The sequence below is a fragment of the Rhagoletis pomonella genome, unplaced genomic scaffold (assembly GCF_013731165.1).
Source record: "Rhagoletis pomonella isolate Grant_MI unplaced genomic scaffold, Rhpom_1.0 Rhpom_scaffold_00003, whole genome shotgun sequence".
Classification (NCBI taxonomy): domain Eukaryota; kingdom Metazoa; phylum Arthropoda; class Insecta; order Diptera; family Tephritidae; genus Rhagoletis; species Rhagoletis pomonella.
In genome coordinates this window covers 93,995,096-94,011,399 of record NW_023458557.1, presented here as the reverse complement: position 1 = coordinate 94,011,399, position 16,304 = coordinate 93,995,096, and the positions used below count along the sequence as shown (strand labels likewise).

General features: G+C 32.9%; 4 protein-coding genes across 4 annotated transcripts; 2 read left to right on the top strand and 2 right to left on the bottom strand.

The window, feature by feature from the left end:
* Positions 1-673: 673 nt before the first annotated feature.
* On the bottom strand, positions 674-1,797 carry LOC118735848. Its single transcript, XM_036465829.1, has 2 exons — positions 1,561-1,797; positions 674-1,469 (listed from the first exon to the last, which is right to left on the bottom strand). Exons 1-2 carry the CDS (start codon positions 1,609-1,611, stop codon positions 807-809), a joined length of 714 nt encoding a protein of 237 aa, XP_036321722.1. The 5' UTR covers positions 1,612-1,797; the 3' UTR covers positions 674-806.
* Positions 1,798-7,341: 5,544 nt separating this feature from the next.
* LOC118735838 lies at positions 7,342-8,314 on the bottom strand. Its single transcript, XM_036465819.1, has 2 exons — positions 8,226-8,314; positions 7,342-8,156 (listed from the first exon to the last, which is right to left on the bottom strand). Exons 1-2 carry the CDS (start codon positions 8,274-8,276, stop codon positions 7,407-7,409), a joined length of 801 nt encoding a protein of 266 aa, XP_036321712.1. The 5' UTR covers positions 8,277-8,314; the 3' UTR covers positions 7,342-7,406.
* A 4,010-nt stretch (positions 8,315-12,324) lies between these two features.
* Positions 12,325-13,823, top strand: LOC118735850. Its single transcript, XM_036465831.1, has 2 exons — positions 12,325-12,429; positions 12,495-13,823. The coding sequence occupies exons 1-2, from the start codon at positions 12,373-12,375 to the stop codon at positions 13,107-13,109; spliced, it is 672 nt and encodes a 223-aa protein (XP_036321724.1). The 5' UTR covers positions 12,325-12,372; the 3' UTR covers positions 13,110-13,823.
* A 648-nt stretch (positions 13,824-14,471) lies between these two features.
* On the top strand, positions 14,472-15,358 carry LOC118736423. Its single transcript, XM_036466518.1, has 2 exons — positions 14,472-14,522; positions 14,613-15,358. The coding sequence occupies exons 1-2, from the start codon at positions 14,472-14,474 to the stop codon at positions 15,261-15,263; spliced, it is 702 nt and encodes a 233-aa protein (XP_036322411.1). The 3' UTR covers positions 15,264-15,358.
* The last annotated feature ends 946 nt before the right edge of the window (positions 15,359-16,304 follow it).

The following is a 16,304-nucleotide window of genomic DNA, read 5'->3' as shown; positions in this document are numbered from 1 at the left end:
GTTGATTTAATCAAAATTGTGCCTTGACAAATGCCAGTATGGCAGATTAACGAGCCGCGAGGTCGTGGGTTCCAGTCCCACGGGCATTAGAATTTTCACAAATTTTTTATTCATTCAATACAACTTTTGTGTATTTTAATGTTATTTTTAGTTAGTTGTTGTTGATTTTTTTAATAAAAAACTTTTAAAATTCTGAGTAATCAAACTGAGAATCGAACCTGGATCCTACGGAATTGTAGTACATAGCGATCACCACACGGCTACCGCGGCGTGTTGTCATCGAATATTTCACTGATCCGCATTAATTTGGAGGATCAGCTGCAGAGCTTAATCCAGATCAACTGCAGTTAATTCCCGAGACAATTCCGAATTAACGAGTTGATCCAGATCAACGCTGCCGTCTGTCTATACTTTTATAGCCGCCTATATAAACACCCCTATGCGAAGCGGTCAAACCGATTTTACCGCAGCTGGTAGGCAAATGGAGGTGATTTCAAGGGCGGTGTTCTTCATACAATCTTAAGCCATCAGGTTATACATTAAGTCGAAAAAATTTAAATAATAAAAAATTTAATAAATGAGCTGGTATCAAGTTCATATGACTTGCTTAGTTCATATTATGCGCAATATTTTGTTACGGAGAGATCGAGTAAATTGTATAAACAAATAATCGTATAAAGCAAAACAAAAGAGAATTTATTGATTACAATCACATTCTGAGCTATTAATCCAACGGTATATACCTACATTTAGCACACTTGTATATAAAAAATATATTTACATGAACTATCACTAGCTACTTGCAATTATTGGAAAAATGTCCAAAACTCTCCCAACACTCCGAATTTCTTTTCTATATCATCTTCCTGTTTAAAACGTTTATACCAGTTGATTAATGGAGCTTCGTTTTGTTTTTCTTTCTCACTCAACGATGTCTGAAAATTTTCAAATAACTCCATAAAATTATCTACAGTTGCTTCCAATGAAACATTTAACCGTTTCTCCATATCCTCAGAACCAATCTTCTCGAATATATTCTCCAAAATTGTGGCATCACTTTTGGGATCATCATTTTCTGGCATGCCATAAAATTCATCGAAGACTTTTCCAACCTCATCCACAACCGAGAACATCTGTTCAGTCAGTGGTGGATCGGCATCTAAATCAATGCTATCGATATCGGTCAGCACGTTGCTTACGCGGGTGATATTCTGTTCGATGGCTTTGCTTTTCTCTGGCAAAGCATTCATTTCGTTGATTAAATTTTTGAAGAAGCTACTCGATTCGCGCAATATGTAGCGCGACTGATTGGTGAGTAGACCAAGTGTGCCGAAAAGCAACTGAGTTCTTGGTAAACTTAATTCCTCTTCGGATGAAGAAGAAGTATCGGCGTCCACCGATTGTGCGGCTGCAGTGGGTTCGGTGTCTGCAACTGTTGAAACTTGTCGTTGTGGAAATGCAATCGCTTGCTGTGGGGTATGGAAATGTCAATTAGATCAAATGCAATGCACTGGATATTCGTTTTTTTTTTTTTTTTTTTTTTTTGTTGTAATGACTCACCTGCACTGCCAAGCAAGCGCACAGTAGCAAAACGTTCCAGTTTTTAATCATTTTGTGTGTCAATTCACTTGTCCGACGTTCGTTGTAAAAATGTAAAATGAAACTAAATCGGCGCGCAATCCGGGCTAATCTTTTATATTGTTTTCACATATATGTACATATATATAGTACAAAAAGTATGTTTGATTGAATGAATGTTAGACAAGCGTTTAGTAACTAAGTCGCTCAGTAATGTTGGCAGTGTAATCGAATTTACATACGAGTATGTCGCTGTAGCTGTCAATGGTTTATTAGTTGAGCATTTAATATATTCTATTGTAGGTTCCGTCAGTTTATGTTCTAGTTTGTTTTGTTTTCATCTAAACCAGAAGTACATATACAAACGCCGAATTAAATATGCATTCAATTTAGAAAACAATTCCCTTTATATTGTGTATTTATATAAATATTTATTTAAGTTCCTACACATGTATGTACATATATATAAATTGATAAATTTTCCTAATGAAGTTACTCGCCTTAGGGGAAGTACTCCTAACTCTTTATGGTATGTATAGTGGGACCGAAACCCACTAAAAACGTGTCTCAATAAATGTGTTATTGAAGGAATTTCGTTCGATAAGCAAACAGTCATCTCCAATATATAGTCGGAAACTAATCATACAGTAGGGGTCGTCACGCCAATTTCGTTACCTTGGCGATTCGTTCGTTGGCAGTTTGCTTCGTTTCTTGGCGGTTAGGCGCTTTCTTCGGATTTACAAAAGCAAGTAGTTTAGTATGTAAAACTCGTTAATTTCATATAAAGAAATAAAGTTCAATGCATAACAAAAGCCATGTACAGTGGCGATCAAAACTGAGTGCATAGGGTGTTTTTTTTTAATATTTGGACATTTTTTCAATTTATAAAATAAAAAAAAATAAAAAATTAAAACTCAACGCGATTTTTTCGCCACTTAAAACTTGCTCTTGTTCTACTAAAATTTCATAGACCATGCCTACCCAAAATTTGTCTAAAAATTAAAAATCTCAAAATTTTGTTGAAAATTGGTTGATTTTTTCTAATTGCTGAGTACAGTATGACTTACATATGTGTTTTTGGTTAAAGCCTGAACCATATTTTTATAAAAAACTATATAAAAATTTTAACATGAAAAGCATCGCAAATATTTAACAGAAATCACAATGCACTGACTTTTGATCGCCAGTGTACATACGTAAATTAAAGTTTGGAATTTTCCACGAAATTTAAAATAAAATAGAAACATTTCGAAACTTCTAATTACTAATCAGGATTTTTAGAATGTTCTTGGGTATGCAGTTTATTACCTCATTTCATTTCATTACAAAAAATGCAAGTTTTAAGGGGCAAAAAAATGATTTTTGATCATTTTATTGCTGTCTGTCTTGCACATTTTCTTTTCTTTCTGCACGAAATAATTTCTTAGAGAGCGAGCTTTTAAAAGCTTGGTACGCGCCTGTGAAAAGACCAACTGCGGTTTAGGTGCACATACATATGTATTCTAATTAAGCTGGTGTTGACCTTTTGTAACCCTTATTTACAATATCAAGCTTATTAATACTTGGATTTCCTACCGGGTATTGGCACAGCGTTTCTGACTTGGGTTGCTTGTTTTGTAATTTGATTAGTGTTGTGTGGACGCATAGCACTTTTGTAAAAAGATAACAGTTAATAATTAAAAGCAGGTATGCCTTAAAATTTGCAAGCGATCGCGAGGCATTATGAAAGACAAACAAACGGAAAAATGTATTTTGTTCTTAACAATAAATAAACTATAACTGAAATTTTTGAAGTTTCGCACTTTCATTTGAATCATGGTGGAATAATAACAAGGTGTTGTCAGTAGCGACGTGTTTGTTGTGATTGCTTATTTTCAGTGCTGCCGATCTTAATTTTTATACTACTATTCGTTGGGAAATAGTATCTAAAATACTCCATTTTAGTAATTCGTTTTATCGCAATTTTTAAAGAACTTGGTGTTTTCAGAACAATATTAATATTTAAAATTGCTGGATTTGTATAATTTTTGTACTCAAAAAGTAGAAAAATAAAAGATATCGTGGTATCAATGGAGAAAAACTTTCACAAAAATAGTATGGAAAAGTGATTTTTTATATTAAATAACTTTTGCTGCATTGTCATAATATTGAGCCAAATGAACTACTGATACATTAGAATAGAGTGGTGGCATGGTTAAATTAGGAATTCGCTTATATTATCGATATTTATGTGTTTTAATCTATTTAGAATATCATTTACAGTCTAATAGGAAATTGTCTTATTTTACGGCTTTTACTTTTTTAAAGTTACAATATATGTCCAAACTGTGTGGAGCTGCCGATACAAACATATATTAAGGCTTATAAGCCTGTAATTATACATTTTTCTACATTTAATTTGAAGTAGTATGCACCAACGGATTAAAAGTAGTAAATAATTAGTACCTTTTCTAGTACTTTAAAATGCGTGACCGGAATAGACCTGCCGAAAAAGTGAGGTTAAGTTACGGACAACACCTTGTTATTATTACACCATGCATTTGAATATGGAAAGTTTTTAACTGAGTTCTATATATATAAAATGAAGGTTTATTATCAGCGTAAAGGAAAAACTTTCCGTTTTTACACAACGTTTCACAAATATAAACAGAAATATACGTGCGACTGTAACGTTAACGACAAAAATTTTGACCATATACATACATACATATATACCAACAAACAAACAATCATTTACATATATTCATTAAGTATTTAAGTTTTTTAAATACATAAGTAGGTAGGCTATTTTCTTTTAGACTGCGACTCACATATAGAACTGAAAGTGAAAATGTGATCAGGAGAGCGAAAATGAATTGAGCTTGATTATCTAATTAAAATTTAAAGCCCAGAATTTAGCTGTTAATCAAATTTCAGTTACACCCCCTTTTAATTCCTTGTGATCGCTTTTTATCGTTTTTTTTAGGGCAATTCTGCTTTTTAATAGTTAGTTTCCACACTTTGTTAGTGCTCGTTTTTCTTCATTGCTTGAGCTTTAATTGCAAAAGCTAGTGGAACTTTATTTTTATCATGAGAAATATGTTTTTCTAGTATAATCACTTTGCAAAACCTAAATATGCTGTGTCGCTTTTGCTATTCTTTGAAGCGTAATGTGAGTCATGCTTACTTTATAAACAGTATCGGTCATATCTATAGCACGCCATTTCCAAGTGATATTGTGTGCCCCTTATGTTTATTTATTTATTTTTAAGAATTTTCAATTAAAATTTAGTTCATTCTCAGACAAACCCCATATATACCCAAGGTCAACAATTTGTAGAAAACTGCAAAAAAGTGTAACAAGTTTTCACCTAAATTTTAAACTTTTTTCCCGGAAGTGTTAGAATTTTTTTGAGTACACAGTTTTTTAGGCCGTGCAATTTTAGTCTGATAATGTGCAAATTTCAAGTGGCTACGAATTACCGTTAATTTTTTAGATTTTTTTTTTTGTCGCATTGGCTTCCATATAATGAATAAACTCAATTTATTTGTATATGGAAGAAAACCGCAACACCTTTGGCAAAAAAAATTCTAAAAAATCAACGGTAACTTTTAGCCACTTGAAATTGCACATTATCAGACTAAAATTGATTGGGCTATAAAACTGTGTATTCAGAAAAATTCAAACACTTCCGGGAAAATTTGTTGCAATTTTTTGTAGTTTTCTACAAATTTTTAAACTTGGGTTTGTATGGGTTTTGTTAGAGAAAGAACTGTATTTTAATTGAAAATTCTTAAAAATAAATAAATAAACATGAGTGGCACACAATATCACTTTAAAATGGCGTGCTATAGATATGACCGATACTGTACATACATAAAAAAATTATCACTGGTTAGCCTGGTTTTATTGTATTTGTTTATTACATTGGACACAACAAAAAACAGTTATTAGAAATAAAATAAATGCATATTTCTTTCTAGTCTAGCAGTTACTCAGGTTAATGTACAAGTGTATGTGCTTAAGTAATCAGGGGTTTAACCATTTTTTACACCCCGTACGGTGATATTTCATACAGATTTTGTGCCCATAATTTAAAAAATTAGTATATTCACATGAAAATATATATTAAATTCACGTAGAATTGGGTTACATTTATTAAAATACCCTGCAGCAAAAACAAAAAAATTTCGAAACACATGAACCAATCAATGCACTCACGAAATTGTGGGTCAAATATAGTAAAACTGTGTTTTTAGTTTTTTCACTGACGCCAGGATTTTCTTAAAAGGACTTTGTAACTAGTTTCAAAGACTTGCTTAATTCCAAAAATTATTTAAAAAATTTATTAAAATGTAGGAAAACAGTATGGGTACCAAATGAAAGAGCGAATTCTGTAGAGATCAAAAAAATTTAAATTTTTTGGTTCACAAGGACGAATAGGTATTAAAAATGTCTTTTTTATTGTTTTTTGATTTTTTTTATGTGCATAATCTTAGAATGACGAGATTTGAGGATTTGGTCGAGTGCATACTAGTCCTTAACATTTAATTTTTTCGAAAAAATTATTGTAAAATTTCAAGGGAATTCAATAATAAATTGTTAAAAGGACATTTCTAATACATAAACCTCCTTGTGCAAAAAAAATAAAAAAAATTAATCAGCTTTAATTCTACAGAATTTTATCTTTAATTTGGTGGGCATACAGTTATTCTGCATTGCACTGAAATTTGCTTTTTTAATAATTTTTGAAGTAATTATATTTTTCAAATTTGAAAGTCCTTTTTCCTTCCCAGTTTTACTATATTTGACCCATGGTTTCGCGAATACATATATACAATTTTGTGTAAGTAAAATTTACTACCGCACGGTGTAATATAATCATCGTGCATCTTATACGAAATTCGTTGAAAAAAATTAATTTAAAAAAAATCGTCTTCAGAAAAATATTATATGGTACAAAATCGGGTCTTATGGGCAAGAATTGGGGATCGAATATCACTGAGCCCCGTGTCAAAATGATAAGCGCACCAGATATTGACAATTTTTAACAATTTATTATTATGTTATTTTTTTATTTACTCTATGTTTTACAAAACTATAGTTTATTCTTTGACAAAATCCGCATAAATCTATTTTTCAAACTTTTTGCAAATATTTCGAAATTTTTATTTAGATTTGAGTATGTAGTTTTGTGGCCCATTAAAATTTAGTGTCTCAAAGTGCAAGCCGTTAGGACTTACCGTTGATTTTGGGTAATTTTTGTGAAAGGTGCTGCTCATTTTCATTCATGTAAAAAATCACCGAACATTGTAAGCGCACCACGTATTGACAATTTTTAGCAATTAATTTTTTTATTATTTGATTTTATTTTAAGTTTATTATTTGACAAAAACTGCATAAATCCGGTTTTCAAAATTTCGAGCTTCTTAATTAGATTTCATGGAAAGTGAACGCTTCAAGTAGCTAGGACGTACCTTTGTTTTTTGGCATTGTTTTTTTTTTGTTTTCTTTTTTTTGTTGAAGGAAGAAGATGCGTGACCCCGTCAGAAAAAAAAATTACAAAAATCCACGCTAAGTTCTAAATACTTCAAACTTAGACTTAGATACTCAAAATCTTTTACGAAAGTTTTTGACTCTCTAAATATTGCACAAAGTTTGTAAATAACTAAAACTAAATAAAAAATGTGTGGTGTACCTTTAATTTCGACACGGTGTGTATATTTTTATGTGCCTGTAAATACGGAAAAAACGGCGCGTTTGCGATCTAACTATTTCGATAATGTAAGAATGTAACGGTTTTATTGCACGTCTACACATATTAAAACAACAAATTACTCAAATTCTTTTACCCAACAGGTTGCAATAAAAGATATTGAAACAATAAGACAGCATCGTCGAATTTATCTTGATCATCCTTCGGCTTCTGGAAATGCTCATACCATTCCAATAATTCTCTATACTTTTGTTTTTCTTCTGCCGTAAGTTTCGTAAAAAATCGATTAACCAATTTTGTAATTTTCCTGACTGTTCTCGCCAACGACTCATCTATGCGCACATTAAAGCCATGCAAATCGATTTTATTAAAGAGTAATGTCAGCACTGCAGCATCTTCCTTCGGCACTTGGTAATGGAGCATAGTAGCGAAATCGGTGTACAATTCCGAAAGTTCTTCGATAATTTCAGCTTTTCTGTCTATAGCATCATATGAGTTTTTAGACAAATCGATGCTTTCGATAAGTTCGAGTAAATTATTCATGCGCGTTATATTCGCCTCAATGCCTGGAGTTTTGTCGGGTAACGCATTCATTGCCTTTAGTGAGACCTTGAGAAAATCACGACCTTCGCTTATAATCTTATTCGTATGTGCATTTAATAGTCTAAAGTTAGACAAGTGCAGGCGATAGGTGGGTGTATCATATTCGGGGAGAAGATAGAATGTTTCTTCGACGGATTCAGATTCATTTGACTGTTCTGTTGTGTACTTTATTGTTGTGGCCTCCTCACTGTAGAATGTACTTGAATCTGCACTTGTCTCAACTGTGGTTTCCTCAGCTTCATTGGTTGATGTGAAATTTTGAGGAAACGAGTCCGCGTACTAAATTCAAATAAAATTGATTTGAAACCAATACAAATTTGCGCTGGTTGTATATTTTATAGTTCGTACCTGTAAGCCCAGACAAAGTAACAAAATTAATATTACATATACGTTCGCCATAACGCCGCACAAATCTATGTGGTAAGATCATGTCTATATGCGCTGCTTTTAAACAAAATTGTCCAGCTATTATTAACCTGAGAAAGCGTTCCGATTATATTAGGGGTATTCTCTGAGTCTTGCAAAGCCCTTGCATGGTGCACAGATTGCACGGATTGCACGGTTAAAACCGGTTTTCGTATGGGACAGCTTGGCAAACCGTGCAATCCGTGCACCGTGCAAGGGCTTTGCAAGACTCAGAGAATACCCCTATTGTTAAGATTTTCACATTTCTTGTTAAGTGATAAAGCGATTATCTTGAACATTTACTATTTTATTGTATGCATAATTAAAAAACTGGTTTTATTAAAAGTAACTGCGAAAGACATTGATGTGATTTACAGTCTTAATAAAACGTGGATCTACATTTTAATTAGAAATGTATTTACATATATTTAAAACGTGTATGTATGTATGCACTACATGAGCGGTCGGTCACCCGAGGCGCTAAGTATGGTGAAATGCATATTGCATTCGTTTCCTTAGCCGATGCCACAAACGAAACATTGCTTTGTCAGACCAACCGACTGTGTTCCTTCGATTCAACAACTGACCCAAATGTTTGAAAAAGCGTCGACGGAGAAAAGATTAAAACAGCTAGAAGATTTTTAGTGAAATAAATGTAGAGAAAAGCTAATCGAAAACTTATATTAATACTCTCCATCTGGAATTTTTACAAAAATGAGTTACTGATTAGAGGTGGAGAAAACAGGAATGGCACTCTCGTTGCATCGATGTTTTTGCATTTTTGTTAAGCATCGATGTTTGATGGCGAATATTTATCGATGGTTCATTTGTACACGTCTGCGCATGTAAAATACTAATTTCTAGTTTATAACCTTTCTAAACAAAAATCAAAATATTTTATTTGTATACTAATAGGCTCGTCTGATCTAAGTTTAAAGATACGAATAAAACTAAGTCATTCCATTTTTCTAGCCCAACGTTTCGCCGAATACTTTTTAGCATCTTCAGGGGCAATTCGTTTATTAGATATACTACTGTTTTGAATATTGAAATAAATTTTGAAATTAATAACATACAAATATTTAAAATTTCTGTAACTAGCACAACATTAAAAACAAAAAACATTCAAAGGATAAAATCACGTAACTTTCGTTTACAAAATTTTCTCCGGAAGTGCCTTTTCCAACCTCTAAATGACCTTCAAACTTCAGCTGGTCCTAGACTCTTGAAATGAGTGAAAATGTTCTTATTTGAAAACGAAAAAATCTGAATTATCAAGTCGGGGATGCTCTACCGTTGGGGGTGGGCGAGGGACACCCTTTATAATTTTTGGTGTTTGATCAGAAAATGCATGAGATCTTTCGAGATTAAAAATTTTACGTACTTGTTTTTCTTCGTCTCGCAAATATTTTTCAATTTTGTGAAGCTTTTGGAGCTTTCTTTTGCTTTTCTATGTTTTTCAATGTGCATCGTTGTGATTTAGCAGTTTTACTAATAACACGGTTCAACAAAATTGTGTCGTATTTTATCTCAAAAACCGGACCGACCTCATCTTACAATATTTTTTATGCTGATTTGAAGTGCATTTAAAAAATTTTTCTAGCACATCGAGTTTTTGAGAAAAAGCTGTTGGAAGTGAGGAAAAATCACAAAAATGGCAAATTTCAAAAAAATTACAAATAGAATTTGCACGTAGTTTTTTCCAAGAAACGAATTGAATTTTCATTAATACGTGTTTTTTTTCTTCGGAACAACTACGTCCAAATTCTGTTTAAAAACAAAATTTGACATTTGACATTTTTTACCATTTTTTGACCCTTCAGCAGCATTTTTCTCAAAAACTCGATGTGCTAAAAGAATCAAACAATCAATAAGATGAGATCGGTTCCGTTTTCGAGATAACATATGGCCAAATTTTGTTGAACTGTGTAATTTGTGAAAGAAGATATAAAAAAGAAGTAAACTATATCACAAAATGTACCTATTTAATGAACTGTTAATAAGTCACGACTTGAATTTCTACTCTAATTTCTTTACTTATAAGTGTTCCGGCGTCCAAAATCTATCAAATATATTTTCGAAAACTTCTGTACATTCGTTTGCACCAATTCGTCCACGATCTTGAATACTCCACGCAAATCAGCTTGGTCCAGCACGTTTTTGAAAATAGCAATCTCGTTTGTGGGATTATCTCTCTTTGCTATGTCATTTAAGTCAACAAACAACTGCACACCCTCATCTGAAAGGGTGAGCCGATCTTTTGCAACAAAATCGTTTGTATCAATCAAATCAATGCTTTCGATAAGCTCAGCTATGCTCGTCAAGTGCGCAATGCGAGCTTAAATGTATTCACTTTTCTCTGGCAATGCATTCAGTAATGCCAGCAACTTTTGCATAAATTTGTATGACAGCTCGATTTGCATCCGGCCATGTTCTCCGACTAGACAGAGAGTAAAGTTCATTAATTCACCCAGTGAAATGACTGAAGGCACAGCCGAGGTTTCCGACGCTTTGGTTTCCTGCATGGCTAGGAGTGTATGTTGAGTGCCGACGTTATAATGACTGGCTCATGTCAAGCTAATGCCGATTTAAATAAACCTCTGATGTAAATAAACTTCTGATGTAAACAATACTTTGAAGAGTTGTTAAAATGTGGACTGTTTAGAAAAAGCTTTAGCAAAGCACACGATTGTCGCTTAACCGGCAAAACGTTTGAGAGCTGAGCTGCATTAAGTGATTGCACTATAAACAGATACTTGTATGATACATTAGGTGGGGTCAATTTGTATGTGAGATTTTTTCGACTTCGTGAGTATAGCACAGAAGGATTCTATGGGTCTAAAATCAATTTGGAGTTTAGTTAGCGAAGATAGGTTTCTTGGCATTTTGCTGTATCGTCGGAAGGAAGTGTAGGAAGTAAATTTTATATAAAATTATGATATAAAAGGGTATTTTTGTTTGAGAAATCCATTTCTGCACTCATATTTTTTCACATTTTCTTCGAAACCTAATTTCACAATTTGGCAAACTCCAAATTGATTTTAGACCCATGGTTTCTTTGGCACGTAAAATCTTCCTATGCTATACGCGCATAGTCAAAAAAATATCCCATACGAATTGACCCGCCCTAATATACAATTATAAATATCTACAACTATCTATACAACTTATCTTAAAATCACAAACAAGTGTTTATTTTACTCATGCAGTAAAACCTGCAGAAGCAAAGTTCTTAATATATTCGTATATGGCGAATCAAACTGGTTTTAATTGCTTTAAGCTCACTCCCTCAATATTTTCGCTAACTATTGCAATTTTTATTAAACAAAAAGCTTAACTTAGGTTGTATAAACGTTAGAATGTGGTTTGTACATTATTAGGGAGGTCCAATGATGCATGTGGAAAAGTGAAGTCGAAATTTTAATGCTCTCAGCCCCTGGGTATATTCCATAACGAAAAATATATACCCCGGGTTTTTTAATAAAAAAAAATATTTTGAGGTCGCTCAAAGCTTCCTATGAATTTCATATGAAGAAAAACCTATTTTTCTTAGATGGTATAGAATATCTGAAAATCAATATTTTTCAATCGAGGAACTCTGTTTCCTTTCAGTAGACTTCGAAGAATTGTATTCTTTTGGTGAATATTAAAAAAGTGTGTACCTATTATTTGCCGATTCAAAATTATAGATTCTCCATAACAATTCTACGAAAAATTATTCTTCAATGCGAAACTTTGAGTGCTGTGAGCGACCTCTAAATATCTGTTTCATTAGATAAAAAAGTTTATATTTTTTGTCGATATTGAACAACCCCAGAGGTGAGGAAACTAGATTTAGGCTTCACTTTCTTTGGACCACCCTATTCGTTGGGTGACGGCATTTCACGGAAAATAAAATCCGGGGATACACATCGCTCCTTCAATCATGAAATGCTATAAATATGCAGATTGACTGAAATTCTTTATTTCGAAGAAAGATATGCATGCGAAATGTGAAATATTTATAAAGCATTTGCTGAGAAATGCTGGCCTTCAGTATCTCGTCGTCATTTAACTACGCCAGAAGAGAAAATATAAAATCCTTCTGCAAATGGCCAGAAACATAGATCTCTTCACGATAGTGGCAATCCTGATGATGCTAACTAAGGTAGAGTTACAAGAATTCTTTAATAAACGTAATTCCTTTATGAAACTGCTTTTTACGATATACAGTTGATTATGGCTTATGTACAATTACAACAAGAATGGAACACCTTATTCACTTCAGCTGAGAAAGTACAGACGATTGACTTCAATTCAGTAAAAGAAGACACCAATGCTGAGGCAAGAGCCTCAGCAAATGATTTGGACGCGACTTGGAAAGAAACGGCATACGATAATTTTGCCACCTCAAATCCTATACCTGGAGAATATTATTTAAATGTTAATTTAAATACAATTGATAAATCGATAAAAATATTTTCCCAAGTCTTTATACGTGACTCACTTAAAGTTATTCAGCGTAAATTAAGAAGTGCCACATCTGCAGACGGAGCTACAGAACTATTCGTCATCCTAGCGAAAATTAAAAATCTTAGTGCTATGCAGCAGTTGCTAGTGGGGCAGGATTTATATGACACCTTGAACTTAATGAATAATGTAAATTTTGATACTGAGCTTTCGGAAAACTACGCTGCATGGTTTGAAGTGTTATTGGAGCACATCAATTGGCTGGTGCGTGAAGTTAAATTGGGAAAGTCCGTTAATTATTTGTACGAGCATTTCAACATCATGGCGGATATTGAGAAAAATTTTGAGGCAGTTAAGCTATTTTGGTTGAGTTTCTAATTTATTAGCATTATTTTAATTATTGCTTAGATATAACTATTGTTTATCGTTTGACCTAAGTTTAAAGATGCGAATAAAAGTAAGTTATTCCATTTTTCTAGCCTAGAGAAATGGAATAACATAGATTTATAACTATTGTTATTTGCTAAACTTATGTGTATACATACTTACATATACATATGTATGTACATACATAAAGCCATTTACTTTTAAGGCAAAAATAGTTGATGTATTGTGGGAACAGCAGGTATCTTGCATACCTCTAATTGTTTAGATTTGATTTTTTATATTTGTAACTCCTCTAACTACATAAATATGTATGCTGTGAATATATAAATTCTTTCCAATGCCAAATAACCTGTTAAAGTAAAATTTTCAGATGTTCATGAAAGGTATGAAGTCTTCGGCATAGCCGACAACAGCGCTGCTCTTACTTGTTTTTCATTAGAAAACTTCCACAACAGATTTACAAATACTTATCTACTTGATTGAATTTCTCTATGTATGCTATGTAAGCATATGTACACTAGGGTGGTCCAAAAACAGTAAATTCGGAATTGTAGTGCTCTCACACCCTAGGATTGTTCTATATCGAAAAAAGTTGACCCATATTTTTTTAGTTTGAAATCAAAAAATACTTAGAGGTCGCTCAAAGCGCTCAAAGATTTCCATATACTTTTATATGGCAAAAAGACAATTTTTTGTAGAAATGGTATAGAATTCTTGAAAATCAATATTTTTCGATCGGGAAACTGTGGTTCTCTTCAGGAGACTTTCAATAATAATTCCCAATTGCTTATTTTATCATTTTTTAATACTAACGGGGAATCTCCTGCAGATAAACCGAGTTTGTCGGTAGAAAAATATAGATCTTTAAGAATTCTATACCATTTCTACGAAAAGTTGTTTTTTTTTTCCATATAAAATACATAGAAGACTTTGGGCGCTTTGAGCGACCTCTAAATATTTTTTGATTTGAAAATAAAAAATAGGCGTCTATTTGTTCGGTATAGAACATACCTAGTGGGTGAGAGCATAAAAATTCCGACTTTACTTTTTCACATGCATTTTTGGACCGCCCCAATGTACACACATGCGAATGTGTAAATACTAGCATACATAAATTTAATCTATTAACTGGTGGTTAATCAATCGTGAGGGTGCAATACCTATAATTTTTAGTTAGCAATAATCATTTTATGAAATAATTGTTATTTAATAAAATCAATAATGCACGTTGTTTGTTCAATAACCATCCTACTCAAAAACCATTTGCATAAATTTGTATATAAGACGTCGCATAAAGCCGGCTAATTTAAATATTTACATTTGCTTCAAGGAAAGCTCTGAAATCGCGTTTTAATGGCAAAACGAAAACTTTTAGTTGCCCTCAGCATTTGCTTACTGCTACAGGTGAGCTACTCGCATTATAAAATAACAGCACAAACAATTTCACAATACTCTTTTTATGTACATATATAAAATTTCCTCTACGTACTACAGTTCGTCGCTTCTATACCGCATTATCGAGTGCCAAACTCACTCGAGAACGAAGATGATCTCAGCCTTAAGCAAACTAAATCACAAACGCCATTAGAAGAATATCTTGCCTCGGAGATCTTACCACTCATGGTCTATACCGCTATACTTGTTGATGAGCGCAGTCGTAATGTCATACGTGCATCAAATATCTTTCTAAAGCAAGCAGTTGAGGTACTTATCAAGCTGCCATTGGAAAGTGAAAGCATACATTCAAATATTACGCGTTTTAGTAATTTGGTAGAACGTATCGAAGGCATTGATTTGGATGGCGATTCGTCTGCGGTGTTAGCTCAAAAATCCACGCTTCTAAAAGATATAACATTTTTGCTAGCTGACATTGATCTTACAGCCAGAGGGAGTGTTGCTGGCCGAGATGCCGTATTTTACATCAAACCATATTTAAAAGATTTTCATAAAAACTTGTTAAGGTCGGCAGATACTGTTGTTCATAAATTTTCAATAATATTTGCAAGATTTTGGAATTCGCTTAGCGAAACTGGGAAGATGCAACTATCAGAGTTAAGTGATTGGTGGATGCATTTTCAAGGAGCAAAAAGTAGCGAAGAGAAGTTTAAACACTTTGCTAAGTTTTTCGAAATATTTAAAATCTAAGCACAAAATGTGTAAAATACTTTTAATAAAAATTAGCAATTTTAAGTAAATAAATATGGCACGCCTGCCGTAAAGAATAAAGAAATGAAACGTAAGGCTGCAAGCAAGTCCAGTTATTTCTTTATAGACTAATTGGATAGTTTGAGTTTGAAATGTAGAGAGAAACAAATGGATGATATCATCTCAAACACTACAAAGAACCTTAAGATTTTGCTTCACCACCGATTACATATTTCGCCATATACTTGTACATATCGTCGTTCAAAGTACAAAACCGCGTATCAGGAAAATGCGAAACCACGTATGTGAGGTTGCCAAAATTTTTATAGGAGAGAGGAAAACTTGTCTTATTTCAAAACGATTCTCTTTTTCATCCCCAATTATCTTTTCGTTTTATGTCTAAGTATCAATATTTTTGTATGAACGGATAAGGGTTTGATGCCAGGAGCTTTGGCACAAATGTCAGTTACGAGGTTTTGCAGAACCACGATACGCGGCTTTGTACTTTAAACAACGATATGTATGTACGTTTTCGAGGTCGATATCAAACCGATTTTATCACTAACACATTTACGCCCGCCGCACAGTGGTACAAATGCCAAATTTTACTATTAAAAAAGGTTTAAAGCCTAAAATTCTTGAAAGGTGACGGATGTGTTTAAATAATAATTTTCGCGTTTGCGCCTCTATGAGCTGCACAGTGTGAAAAATTAATTTCGTTTGTAACAAAATCTATCTCGAGAACGAGAAGAGCAAGCGAAATAAATTTAAAAGTATTTTGAAGGTTTTGGAATAGAAAATGCAGGAAAACTAATTTTCTTAGATAAAAATATTTATTGCGTTCACCTTTAAAATTGACTTCAAAAATAAAGGGTTTTCAAATATTTTACCTAAAATACAATGAAATTTTTAAAAAGTTTTAAGCATATATTTTTACTATTATTGTGTACAGGACAACAACAAAACACATCTAGCGAAATAAATTTAACACCACTTTTAATGTTTTGAGATAGAAAATACACGAAAAATACTTCCGTTGTA